This window comes from Sinohyriopsis cumingii, chromosome 13 (genome assembly GCF_028554795.1).
Source record: "Sinohyriopsis cumingii isolate HCF-2022 chromosome 13, ASM2855479v2, whole genome shotgun sequence".
NCBI classification, from domain to species: Eukaryota; Metazoa; Mollusca; class Bivalvia; order Unionida; family Unionidae; genus Sinohyriopsis; species Sinohyriopsis cumingii.
In genome coordinates, this window is record NC_142973.1 from 18559536 (window position 1) to 18574338 (window position 14803).

At 34.7% G+C, this 14803-nt stretch overlaps 1 protein-coding gene across 1 annotated transcript in view; it reads left to right on the top strand.

Annotated features, from left to right (window-relative positions):
• LOC149785006 (putative ammonium transporter 1) overlaps positions 1–12536 on the top strand; it is a 30768-nt gene extending 18232 nt beyond the window's left edge. Inside the window, exons 5-11 of the mRNA XM_089931174.1 lie at positions 1542–1679; positions 1979–2212; positions 2622–2760; positions 3278–3372; positions 3841–3967; positions 4670–4783; positions 11687–12536. Coding sequence (XP_089787300.1) covers positions 1542–1679; positions 1979–2212; positions 2622–2760; positions 3278–3372; positions 3841–3967; positions 4670–4783; positions 11687–12183 — 1344 coding nt within the window. The 3' untranslated portion in view covers positions 12184–12536. The remainder of the gene's footprint in view (positions 1–1541; positions 1680–1978; positions 2213–2621; positions 2761–3277; positions 3373–3840; positions 3968–4669; positions 4784–11686) is intronic.
• Positions 12537–14803: the final 2267 nt, after the last annotated feature.

Genomic DNA, 14803 nt, shown 5'->3' on the forward strand with positions numbered 1-14803 from the left:
GATCACTGCCATCTCACCTCTGTCTACGTGTGTTCGAGTCCAAGGCTCGGCTAGCGTGGGTACGTGGGAAAGCCTGCCAGTAGCTTCTCGTGGGTCGGTGGTTCTTCCCTGGGTTTTCCAGGGTTCTTCCTCCACCAGTTATACTGGCCGCCATGTATAGCCTATCTTGTGCTGAAAAATGGCGTTAAACCCTACAGCAACAACAATAAACGACCGTTATCTTAAGAACAATCTGCAGTCATCATCACATAGTTAAGTACATATTATGGACAAACATAACACAGCATAGTGTACAACAGGTTCACCCCTTTGCCCCAATGTGTGGGTTTTGCGTCTTTTTCGTTCAAGTTGCACTACAGTAACAATCGGAAGGTAAGCACGAAAGCGCAAACATTGATATGTCACACTCTAATTAACTGAAGACTAGAACTGCACCATCTCAGTGGTTTCCATTTTGTTATCGATAGTTCACATGACATTTTACTCTAGGTATAACGACCCTATCTTGAACGCTTGTATTTCTCACAAACAAATGCACGCACGCACGTACACGCACGCAAGCTCACTGTACATAATACCCCAACATTAGATTATTGGTATCCATCCTCTTGAATTTACGGTCATGGTCAAAACGTTTCAAACAATCAACGTTGTTAAAATATTGAAATGCAGGCAGACAGTTGGTTCCCTTTAAATAAAACGATGGCACAAATGTTTGAGCTGTAGCGTGTTTGCATTATTAGGTTAGAATACCCTATGTCGTGTGCCTTCCTGCTTTACGACGTTATATCAGCGTCAGGTTTTGTTTCCACCGTGTTTACTTTCGCTGTATATAAGAGACATTGTTTTTACATTTTCAAGTATGCTACTGCAAACGGCGATTGATCGGGAAAAAGCAGAACCCGACACGTATCCTAATATCACATCGTTGGTAAAAGACCGACAGTCATTCTTCAGGCTTACAAACATAAAAGTATTTGTTATGTACCTGTTACAAACTCCTGGGGAAATTGGGGTGGCGGAGCGACCTAAGGCACTCGCCTTTACAAATCATTAAACATTTCACCTTTCCAAGTGGGTTGAGTCTCTGCTTGACCAAAGTGGTTGTGCAAGAAAGCTTTCCAGTAGTTTCTCGTGGACTGGTTATTCTTCCCGTAGTTTTTCGGGGTTATTCCTCCGTCATATATACTGGCCGCCATGTATATTCCAGCATGTACTGAAAAATGAAGTTAGACCCACAAAGCAACTACACACACCGATTAGCAATATATAAAAGGAGACTTTAAACCTACATCTTTGTGAATTTAAGAGTGAAAATTTATAATATTAAAGATGTAATCCTGTTATTAAAAGAACAATAAAACAAACATATTTTAATTTAAATCTCCATGTTATACAGGTATTTCTTGAGACACGTCTTACAGAACATGGGTTAAATTCAGTGAAGTTTTATACACACATTATAGCTGCCACGATAATTAATCAATCAAAACAGCAGCGAATATGTAGCCGCAGTAATAGTCTTTTCATACCTTTGCTAGGATTTTTCCGGAAGTGGAGTGGTGCATACGGTAGGGGGCACGGCTGCGTTTGTTGGGGCGGCTATACTTGGACCACGAATTGGTAGATTCGATCCGAAGACTGGATCCGCAGTCCATATCCGAGGGCACTCTATTCCGGTAAGCTCTCTTTGTTTTATTCCGGTAAGTTCTCAATTTCATTCTAGTCTGTTAGGTTCTCACAATTTTCACATTTGCAGTTTTGTTTTCAAACCCCTGTGAGATTTCAAAACTACTAATGTTATTAGCAATATGTTACAGAAAAGAGAGCGCATGGAAAACTTAGATTATTTACAGGTATGGATAATTCATTCATTTACCTAATAAATCAGTTTAATTTACCACGTTAAACCACACTTATGTACATGCACAAAAGGTTATGTACGTTTTTAGTAATAAACGTTTCATGTCTTTTGCAGCTTTCAACTCTTGGTGGTTTTATTTTGTTTTTCGGGTTCTTGACGTTTAACGGCGCATCCCAACTTTCTCTTAGTCAAGCGGGTGACGGAGAAGCCATTAGTCTTGCCATCGTCAACACCATGATCACTGCAACCTTCGCGTCCTTTACTGCGACTTTCGTCTATCGTATTCCCAGGTTTGGATCTGGTGCCTGGTGTATTACTGTCGCCAGTAATGGCGCAATCACAGGAATGGTAAGATTCAGAGCTTGTCTGCCATGCAGTTTATCTTCTTCGCTGGTTATTTGTGCATTTGTTTCAGTACAGCCTGAAAGAACATTGATTCTAATTCATACTCCCTTTTATATTCAATTCCGTACTTTGCTTTCAGATTTTTATTCATGCAATCAGCTTAATATCAATTTAGTTATTTCTTTCTCTCTCTCTCTCTCTGTCTTGTAAACTCGGTCCATGTTCATTTCTATTATACCATATATGTCTCAATATGTGTGTGTGCATGAATGTGATTGAGGGACATAAAAAGTTGAAAGCTCAATTTATCCGTGCTTTATTGGTTATGGGCCAAAGAAATGTATAGCCAAACATTCGTTGTTTAATGAAGGCAGAGAAAAGAAAATAAATTCAATAATTGTTTTCCTTACAGGTTGCATCTTGTGCCGGATGTAATGTTCTTTATCCATGGGGGTCATGCATATTGGGTATCATAGCAGGCATCACCTATCACGTCTGGTGCTGGATTGTTCGTATAATCCGTGTGGATGATCCAGCCGATGCTGTGGCCAGTAAGAATATATACTGATCTGAATTTGTGGTGATAGGTCATTTTTCAATTTAGTCTCTATAAGATTATCTGGAGGTATCACTTTTCCAAAAGTTTTCATTAATTTTTGCATTGCTGCATTTTTATTAAAATGAAGATTGTGTCAGTGCATATAGTTTTAGAAGTGATATTTGTCGTCATCGGGTCTGACTGGACTGTTCGAGATGCATTAATTCTGCCAGATCTTAGCCAATTCGTTTCATTCAGATTACGGATATACTTGGATAAACAATTATATTTATAATATTAGGTCATGGCAACTCTTCCATTATGATCCTAAAACGTAGGCTTTTTGGTATTTTGGAAAAGCAAGCGAATGAAATTCTTTTCTTTTTAGAAAATTCTTCATTTATAGGTATAAAAATAGTTATCAATACCTCTTTCTGAATAGCTTGAGAAACTGTACAAATTTAACCGTGAATTGATTTGTTTGGGAAAGAATGTCCATGCTCACAGTATTAGTTTTCCTACAATTTCAGTGAATTTAGGCGGAGGAACATTGGGCGTTATTGCTGTCGGCTTTTTGGACAGGAATAAAGGCATCCTCCTTAAATGGAATCGGCAGTCAGGACTGGTTTGTTTATTGTATATACTCATAATTTTCAAACACTTAAATGAATTTTTGGCAAATACAAATTGGCAACAGAACATTTCTATAAAGTTAATGCATTGTTTGCGTCTTGCTAAAATAAGCGCTATACGTAAATGAAACATTGCCAGGAAACAATGTGCTTATAAAAATGGTTTACTGAAATAATGCAGCGATCTAAGTAGAACAGGGCAAAATCATGACTGTCCAAAGTGTTATGTCTTCAGCTGTAGAAAAAAAAAGAGTAAAAATCTTTGTCGCCATGCAACTAAGACAATACAGAGTAAAATGAAATGGAATATTAGAATGTAAAAGAAAGGTTATTATGAAATTGGAATGGCCAAACGAGAACTTCCTTTTAAGGTTTAGTATTAGACGGGATTTTGGCATATCGAGAACAGTTAAAACCCTGATTGCTGATAAACTGATTCTCTTGATGCCTTTTGATTTCAGTGCTTGGCCTGGCAGTTAGCTGGTATGACCCTCATTATGGCCTGGACTGCCTTTTGGAGTGCAATTTCGTTTGGAATCATGAGATGGATAAACATCCTTCGGGTACCAGAGGATATTGAACTCAAAGGTGAGGCTCTCAATAGGGGTTTCAGTATTGTCAAATATAAAAAGAAAGATTTTTGAAAACTACAGCAGGTTTTTGACTGAGCAAAAGGACATGAAGCAACAACTATTTTCTGAAAGCTTTGTGAGCAAACAAAAATTTAATCAGCCAATAGGTTCCATTAATGTAGCATGCTGTAGTTAAACTAACATGATTTTGTTGTTTTCTCTTTTGAAATAATTGAAACACAGAAACAGGAATATAAAGAGTCTAGTTAACTGATTTTAGTTTTTGGAGTTTCCTTTCTTTATTTATCTTAAGACCCAATAAAGCCATCTATGCTGAAAACGTAAAACATTGAGGAACAACACAAGGTCCAGATATAAATACCAACGGATATTAAGTTTGTCTGCCTCTTTAAATACATTTTTATACTCGTCATCACAGATTCAAAATAAGAAAATGTTTATGAAGTCTAACGTCGACGACCATGTACACATCTCTCATCTTGTCGAAATGAGTTACAGTAAAAAATAGACTAGTTTTGTTATTGTCTAATAGGAATTTTGTAATGATTTCCAAGGCAGCATAACTAGGTGAGGACGCTTTAACGCCTAATACCAGCCCTTTACTTCTTAAATAGGACGTTTAGAGTTTAAAACTAAGTCATCGCGTTGTGAAGTTTAAATTATATTAAACATTATATGTTCTCGTGTCCTTTTGTAGGCTTGGACATCCCGAGACACAAAGAGCCTGGCTACCCAGTCGAGTCCTACGGACACGGTCATGTCGAGAAGATAATACAGATACTTGAGAGTACACCAATGGAGGTCTTCCAGGGTAAGTCAAAAACATTTCCTTGTCTCATAAAGCCATACCATAATATATCTAGCTGTTTCAACTGGTCAGCTCTATTATTAACCCTTACGTCATCAACATCCAACTTTCTTTTGACATAGTAAAAAATTACACACCAGTGCGAATTTCGAAAACCGCGACCTATTCTTTGGCAACCGCGACAAACAGACAAATATGGTTGTTTATGTATAAGATATCCCGATATACCTAAATGATGCATCTGGTCCTCTCCCTTATACAAGCTAAGTAAATTCAGCTTCAGATTACCGCACTGTTGACCTAAGTGGTTAGAGCGTCCGTCTCGGATGCGGAAGATCGCGGGTTCGGGTCACGGCCGAGTCATACCAAATACTTATAAAATGATACATACACCTCATTCAATGATAAAAATTTGCTATTTAATAAATGGGAAATTCGGAGTTTTTTTCTTGAGATTAATACTTTGGGGCCTTTAGGAGTGAAGTATTAATATGAACAAGTTAATGTTTCCCCCATACAATTGCAGTAGCCTTTTTTAGTATATACTCATTTTTTTATTCTACATAGGGCATGGTTTAAAAAATAATAGAAATATTGAAAATATATAGAAACAAAGTAAATGAACTTGTGCTGTATTCCAAAATAAATATACAATCGTTGATTCATTAGTACACAATAACAATATTAATGAACACTTAACACCGCCCAGGGATCGTTGAACTTCGTTGCGCGCTCGACATTAGTTTCAAAGCGACTTTTTGGTCAAAATAAAATAAAATATAAATTTAGAGCCATATTGTGAATGTAGCATCTTTTTCAGTTGGTCTGGAATGGATGGAGATTAGGTTGTTTTTTATGTTATCATTTTTACTAAGTTCTTCAGGTTATGGAATGTAGTTCTTAACCACGTCAATAACACTCTAAGTACAGGTGATTTGATAAGGGAGAAACGAGTCTCGACTCGGGTGCATGTGTGTGCGTTCTGACAGTATGTTTGGAATCAATGTGGGAAAACTAGGAATTCTTTCAATTGAAATTATGGAATATCACATTGATTTCACTTTGAGTGCAGTTGGACGTCAAAATAACGGTACAATTTCCTGGTGTTAAATCAAGTTTTAGAACCCATTACATAGCTCAAGTAAATCGGTTTTGTAGAACAAAGAATGTACATTTTGAGAAAATTCAAGATGCAAAAATGTAAGTACATATTTGCCATTCTTGTTGCAAGCTAAAGGGGACATGCTTGTCTTGTCACTTGCATTCTCATTGTAGGGACCCCAGCTATGTTATGACATGTTGGCGTCCATCGTTAACTTAAATCCGAACCATTGTCTTAAAAAGTTTACCTCGAAACTTACAATGCAGCTGGCGTGTGACGGTCCACATAGGCCGCGGAAATAATTCTTCGTCGTCTTGGCTTATTAGCTCTGAGGCCCTTACTTTTCTATCTAAACCTTCAGTTACATTTTTTCTCGAATTTAGTACTTTGACATAAAATGGTACGTCTCGGATGGATATGCGACAGCTATTGGCCTCAGTATGCTTTTCTATGCTATTTGTATATGCCTGGTCATTATCGGAACCATTCTATCTGCGAAAAGTTTGCTTTTCTATGCTATTTGTATATGCCTGGTCATTATCGGAACCATTTTATCTGCGAAATGTTACGATCATTTCTTCTAAGTAACTGTTCAAATGATCAGGATATTATTTTCAATAATGCGTCTCTCACGTGTGTTGTATACCTTGCGAATATCACGTTCATTTGTTTGCTTCTTTGAAAGCTTCATTTGTTGCTCAGTAAACTGATCTACATTGTTACCTTCATCATCTATTCATTCAAATAGACGAAACATCTTCTTTAGTTCATCCACAAACAAATCTAATAAACTAAAACCTAAATGCCTACTACATTAGTATACATGTATTGTTTACATTGTTCTTCCTAATATGCTTTACTAGCTTTAGACGTACATGCCGTGCAGTATTACGGTGTTCAGTACCGCAAAATACTGAACGATTCTGACAATGTAAAGTTAATAAAGATGTGTACATAAATGTTGTTTACAAAGTGACCCTTAAAATCTACAATAATGGTCAGAAATGAAACATACATTTTAGATAGACACATAACAGAATAAAGATGCCTCTTTTAAAATGGCAGAATGATACAAATGTTATAATGTCACTGTTTCGATATATTTTCTCGAGCCATTCCAACATTCCTCAACTCCCGATATATTGAAAGTGAGAGAGCCAATATTTTTGAACAGATCTTTTTTTTTACCGTGTGTACCTTATCATGCGACTACTAACGCTTTTATTCTTGGTCTTGGTCATTGTATATCACTGTCATATATTGCTGTACATATGCCCAGTGGCGTCGCTAGGGGGGTGCGGACCGCACCGGGTGACACCATCTCAGAGGGGTGACACCAAAATAAAAAACTGCAAATTTTACAGAGCACACACTGCTCGGTCTAGTCGGATTTCATAAGCGGATAACCGATCATAGTTAAATACATGACTAGCAGGCGCAGGGTGCCACCATGCAGTCTGCAGAGCGTCTGGTGCTTATTTTTATATTATACTGTGGACTTATTTTAAGAAGAAGAAATCCATGGTGGAAGTCTGGAGGGGTGACACCATGAGTTGACCGCACTGGGTGACACCAACCCTAGCGACGCCGCTGCATATGCCTCATTCAATACATTAGAATATACTCGTGATTAACTCGTTACTATATTGTTTTAATTACTTTAATATCATGATACAGAAGTCCAGTATATCTTAATCTGATGCTGTCAATATGCAACTATTTTGTTCTTTTAAATTCTTGTAACAAAGAGTGACCAGTTTGAGATAAGACCAATGAAGGGACAAAGGCCTCATTTCAAAATAAGAAATTTTATTTACAAGGAAAAATTGAAGTCTACAATATGTGACTGTACTTTTTAACTTTTATCATAAGCCATGCGGTCTAATGAGAATAGACAATATTATTTAAAATTTAAATTCCTATAATTGTATGTTCGGCTGCATCAAGTTCAAGTGACTTGAGTTCCTTAACACATCAGCACAAGGTTTATCCAAGGATTAACTGAACGTACAAAGCTTCTCACTATGACTGTCTATGGAAGCCATATAGTAAGTATGTCACTTTAGTGTGCAACCGCATTTTAAATGAAGTACACGATGCTTATAAAATTACTTCTACATAATGAAACTGAATCCTTTATCATTTCCGCCAACACGATTAGCACAATTTTACGACCATATAAGGAGTGCTGTATTAACATATGCCCAGATGATAAGCTGAAACAATTACTCGTATAGTAGCGTGATACATTTAGTATGCAGGTGACAGGTTCAAATAATTACACATATATAGATATGCATCTTGCACAATTCAATGAACAAGTTCTTTTTGCTAGCAACACTTAACCATTTTCTACGCGGGCAAAAGTCCTTCTGTTTCCTAATGCAACAAAAATAATGGGTCCACCACAACGGCGAGGACAAGAAAACTATGGCTTGGGTCAACCACGAGACTAAAACCCGGGTTACCATATCGCAGCCGGTTATGTAGTGGCCATATGGCTCTCCAGTTACGCTTGCTAGCGGTCAGTCAAATAGATGCCTCATCAACTGACTGTACACTGGATCCCTTAGTTTGTTATTCGTAAACAGTTGCACACATGGGCAAATTGGGGCATGGATATGATGCGTGTGCGTGCTCAAGAAATACAAAAATATCTTTATCGGAGTCTTCAAATAACTCGAATCGATTCATATTGTCACCTAAAATTTAAAGTTTGCCTTTACTGTGAACAGTATTAAACTCTGAATGCGTTATACATCTGTAAGTCTGATACAGTGAGGGATTTCATGGCCTTTCGCGACATAATCAGTGCGGCAAAACTGAAATTAAATTTTAAAAAATACAAGGAAAAAGCTATCAGTAGAGTAATAATGCGGTCATTATACAAGCACGTTATTTGAATGAAAATGCATATATAATTTTCTTTTAAAAACAGGCAAAATCATAATTACGAGTGATCAGACTTTGAAAAGTTTCATGGCACATTTTTACAGTTAATCCAAACATTTAATTTTTGTACTAATATTAAATACTGAATTCCTAGAATGATAGTTTATCTAACCATTAACATCTATATTAATATTAAACACAGATTTCCTAGAATGACAGTTTATCTAACCATTGATTTTTATAATAATAACATTGAAACGTTGTTTTGTCACATATTATCTAATCTAACGCTTCTTTAATTGACCTTAAAACCTTCTTGCCTAAATAAAGTTTGAAAAACATGTCAATTTCCTAATACGAATAATGTCAAATTGGTTATTTATGTAAAGTAATGAGGTAACATAATAGTTGCCTGTTTCCTTTATTCAATAGAAATGATTGGTTAACGAAATAGGTAAACTGAAGAAATGTTCATCAAACGATACTAGCTTTTGTTTCATTGTTTTCCAGATGCAGAAGAAAACGTAGTACTCAAAACTCAGCGCATTTGTCAACTGTCCTTTGTTACGATTCTATGGTCTTAAATTTAGTCATAAAAAGACCGAAAACCGACAAGTGTTATTTTAAATAAAAAAATGTAACAAATTATTTTTTCACAAAACAAATTAAATATTTACAAAGAATTTAATTAAATTTCGATATTGAAAGTGTTTGATGTGCTTGCAGTATTGGAGCTAATGTGCCAATGACTTAGATGATGATGTGCTAACAGTCTTTTGATATATCACAATAATATAATGCAAAATGTCTTTGATTCAGTTTAATATAATTCCATATTATTGTGGGATACCAAGAATGTTATTGAGCGTTTAAATAATTCCACTGAATAATAATTTGAATACATAAATCCATCCAAATTAAAAACTGAACACAGCAATAAAATTGATTCTGCTTTCGATATTAAGGCAAGAATAAGTATGTTTTCTATTAAACGACATTGTATAAAAAGACAATAAAGAGCTAGGATGTAAGGTCAATCTCACTAAAAAATTCAAAATTGTCAGCAAGTTTAGGAATTTCCAATTCGAAATATATGTCCTAGATCCAGATTTAAATAAACGTGTTTACCATTAATATATGATCTGATTGTTTAATCCACATTCATAGAGAAATATTAGCTATGTATTATGTTGTTTACAAAATCAATGTCCCTGATCAGGTACACTATTGTCTTGATTTGGACAAGGTCAAGTACAAACGACAAATGTATACAGCATCCAATATTACGACTCTATGGCCTCAAAACAAGTAATAGAAATAGTAAGAAGCAACAGCTTTGCAGTATTTAAAAATGTATTTCCCCAGAAGACGAAGTGAAACTTTAAAAAAGGAACTTACAGTATTGCGAATTAAATCCCATGTAATGATAGATTACAGACACTAATCCTAATCAAGATCATTCTGAACAAACTTTAGTATAAATCCAAATTAAATTAAATCGGAAAGTGCTGATGTACCTTTGTTGGCCTGTATGGTGGTTATGTGTCAACAGTCTTTTGTTGGATAACAATACAGCGCAAGAATATATCATTTTCTGAAATTTCATGATAAATTCAAGTCTCTATGGCCAAGAATATCATATTTGAAGAGTACTTTATATTTCAAGTGAATAAATAATTTGAATAAATAAAATTCCAGCCCCAATGAATTACTGGATTTAGCCAAGATCTTAAACCACGGATGAGTAATAATCAACTAAGCAAGATTTATATTTTAAAACCAAGACATAAAAAACCGGATAAGGGTCAAAAGTACACCGTTCTAGAATCTTAGTTATAACTAGAAGGTCCAACACCAAAAACAATAAAGCATGTAACAATCGTCATCTAGTCTAACTGAAAAGAATACAATGTCCCCGACTCAGCTCAAGATAACAATCCTCACTATAATTTTTTTTTTTTACAAGATTGTTACTGATTTTGGACAAGAGCAGGTACTATACACAATATTACGTTACCATAGCATATAATGAAGTACAAAAATAAAAAAATTAGCTAATAGCAATGCATAGTATAGATAAACAATAATAACAATAATAAAGATAAGCGAACAAATAGTAAACATTAAGTATACATAACTTTCATCACATACATGTTGTATTATGCTACATACATATTATATACATTTGTATCATGCTACATACATATTGTGTACATATTGTATCATGCTACATACATATTTTTTATGATACATAAATTAGCTTTGCTAGGATTCGATCTACTAATTCATTATAAAAAGCCTTCTAATATTCTCTATAGCTAATGATGCCTTTTACTGCTGGAGAGGTATTTTCGTCCAATATTCGTTTAATTGACGCGCGTAACTGTTGTTTTTTAACCTACATTTCTCATTTTTTATATCAAAATAAAATTACATACGATTAAGCAGCTACTTCATTTTTATTGACAAATTCCGTTAAAGTCAATCAAGAATTGAAATGCTGATTTTAATCATCTGTTTAGAATAAGGCTTCTTGTATTAGACTGCAGCAAGATTTGTATTCCTAGAAATTACATTAGTTCGAAACGTAAGGGGAGTAATTGTCATTTTGTTTAATGATCTATTTTCTCCTGTCATTAACCAAAGCTTTTGCTTTTAGTTCTTCGTTGCATTTATTAGGAGATATTTGTATTTGTAACAACTGTTTTCCTGTTTAAAAAAAACAAAACAAAAAAATCAAATGGATAATAAATCACCAAAAGCTTTTTTCTTCAGATTTTTTCATACAGATTAAATTTCGTGTCCAGCTATCTTCATCGTAGCTTAGGTATTCTTGTAATAATAATAATAATAATAATAATAATAATAATAATATTAATAATAATAATAACGTAAAAGTGTCTTCGTTTCAGGGTACACAAATATGGCAATGACATTCCAAGAATTGAATGATAAGGGTCCATACGAACATCCAGAAATTGTGGCAGAAAGTAGAATGAACAGCGTTGCCATGCATGATGTACACATGGATTCAGTAGCTAGGAAGAGCAGCATGTCCATCCATCAACTACACGAGAAGGGTTCACACGAGCATCCAGAATGGAGACCACCTCTATGTCATCAAATGAACCATACCATCACCGAAGTGGGCGGAAACATTTCAAACGAAAACTCAGACTTTAGAAAGATCCATACAAGAAATGGAAGCATTTCTTATGAACTTGATGTTTCTGTCGAAACTCCAGGGGAAAAAAGGGCAATGAAAAGCAGCGGTCATTTAAAAATGGATGAAAACAAGACAGCCAATCAAGAGACTGGAATTATCGTGAAAGAACTGGACTGCACAGATTCATATAGGAACTCGGGGTTAAAGACCACCATCTCGCCTGATACCATGACAAGGTTTTAGAAGGATTATGATTGATTCTACGAAACTAAATGTTTTATAATGACAACGCTAGTACTTGCAGCATATCTAATGAGAAATATTTCTTAAGAAAACGTGAATACAATTTTTTTTAATATTTTTTTATTGTACCCTATATTTTTAATTTGTTTCTTGCATATCTTTATACAGGTATGTTTTATAATAACAAAATACATTTTAATATGATGGATGCTAAGTTACCCTAAAGACAGGCAGTAGACGATTGACTCGCGATGAAATTTGAATATCTTTTATCTTTGTACAGTCTATCTGGGTTATTGCAATATAAATGACATGTGATTTTAAAATTTAAATAAATCTTTTAAGCCATGAAACTTTTTTTTATTTTTCCATTTTTACCTATCTAACGTAAGTTACAACCTAAGGTCAGAAATAAGAGATTTTAATAATATCAAATTGCCTCTGGTTGAATAGGTATGTGCTTCGTGTTACGTTGCAGATTTCACACAACAGACGACATAATGATCCTTTTCAAGCACTCTACCATATTAGTCTGACCTTTACTTTTACCTTTGTGGAAGCTGAACAGAAATTACAATTTATTCATGACTACGATAAAAGGTAAAACTTTTAACAGCACATTGCCAAATTCTAGCGAAAATTCCCCCTCCCCCCGCCCCAGCTCCCCTCCCAAAAAAAATATTTTTAAGGATTTTCCTCACGGTTTTCGTACGAACCAAATTAAAGTGATCACATCGAAGATTTCGTGTAGTCGATGCACAGGTTTGGTCATGAAGTCAGTCATGAATTAAATGTATGTAGACGATTTCATTTTTGATACACTTCATGTTTTGAAAGAACACAAAAGGATTATACATCCTCGAAAGGACACAAAGTTTATCCAGCCCTAAATTGACACAAAGGACTTATCCATCCAAAAAATGACACAATAGGGCTTATCAATCCCCCCAACAACAAAAATAAAAACTACAAAGAACGGTTCAGCCATCTCCAAGAAAACACAACAGGATTACACATTCCATAATGGACGCGAAGGGGTTCATCCATCTCTAAAGAGACAAAACATGCCTATCCATTCCTAAAAGGACATAAAGGTCTTGTATATCCCTAAAAATACACAAAAGGGTATATCCATTTAAACAGTGACATCTAGTGGATAATTATAATTGTAGTGCTTGTAAGTACTCGTGCTTTGTGATTGTGTTACGAGATTTTCTGTTACGAGTCTATTCTCTTACAATAAGTAGCAGAAAAGAGTGAAAGACAAGAAGCTTTGTAAAATTTAACAAATAATGTATTTCCCTAGAATACAAAGTAAAAACGAGAAGAAACTTACGCTATTGTAACTTAAATTCCGAGATAATCCAAGAATTACAGACACAAGTCCTAGTAATTTAAAGTCCTCAATAAAACTCAGTACAAGTCCCGAATAAATACAAAAACCGAAGGCGATGACGTGTCTGTTATAGCGTATAGAGTGTTGATGTGTCAAGTCTTTTGTTGAATCACAGTAATATAATCCAGTTTTAATTCAGTATAGATTCTAGTGAATGTCTTTATTCAAGAATTTTATCAGAGCACTTTTGTATTTCTATAGAAAATAATCACTTGAATGAATTCGAAGAAAAAAACATTCAACCTAAATGTTCACAACATAATGCAACTTGAAAGTGCTAGATGTTAAAGCATGAATAACTATGTCATCACATTTACAAGATTATATATTTTTCTATTTGACCTCAGGTCACAATTAGCATTTTATACAAAATAATGACATTACCTAATAGAAAATAACCTAGAATGATCCTGATGTTTGCAAGATTTAACCATAACATGGATTACACTCAACAAAGTCCAAAACATTGACAAAAAAAAGCATATTTGCTACTATTAATAATGTTCCTGATATTACTCCGATACACATACAGGAAAATTTAGCTATGCATTCGCTGTTTACATTAAATGAAATAAAAATTTAAATTAGGTCAAGCAGAAAGGAACTCGAATTTGAACAAGGTCAAGTCCAGCATACAATGTTACATTATATTAGCATGGAACGAAAAGGTTTTAAACTAGCAAACAGTTAAATTAAATATACATAACACTTCCCCTCATAAAGGAAAAAAGATTTATGCAATGAAGCTTTCTTTCTACTACAAGTCAAATACACATGTGGTAATTTTTTTACATAAGATAAACACTTACGAATCACACAAAGTATACATGAAACTATATATTTCTATACACGTGAAAGTGCGTCTGCTATTAAATTGTCTCTTCCCTTGATGCGCCCGATGTCCATATTATATTCCTGCATCATCATACTCTACGTTAATAATCTCTTGAGTTTTGTTTTTCTTCTTGCCGATGAAAGTAAGGGGTGATCAGTAAACACAATAATCGGAGAAGGAGCTGGCCTAATGAAGACTTCAAAGTGTTGTAATGCTAATATCAAAACCAAGCTTTTCATATCGAATGCGGAATGATTTTTCTGGTGCTTATTTAATTTCGTAGAAAAATAGACCAACGGATGATATACACCATTTTGTCGTCTTGAATCAATACTGCTCTATCCCCAGCATAACTTATATCAACAGACAGTTTAAATGATAGACTGAAA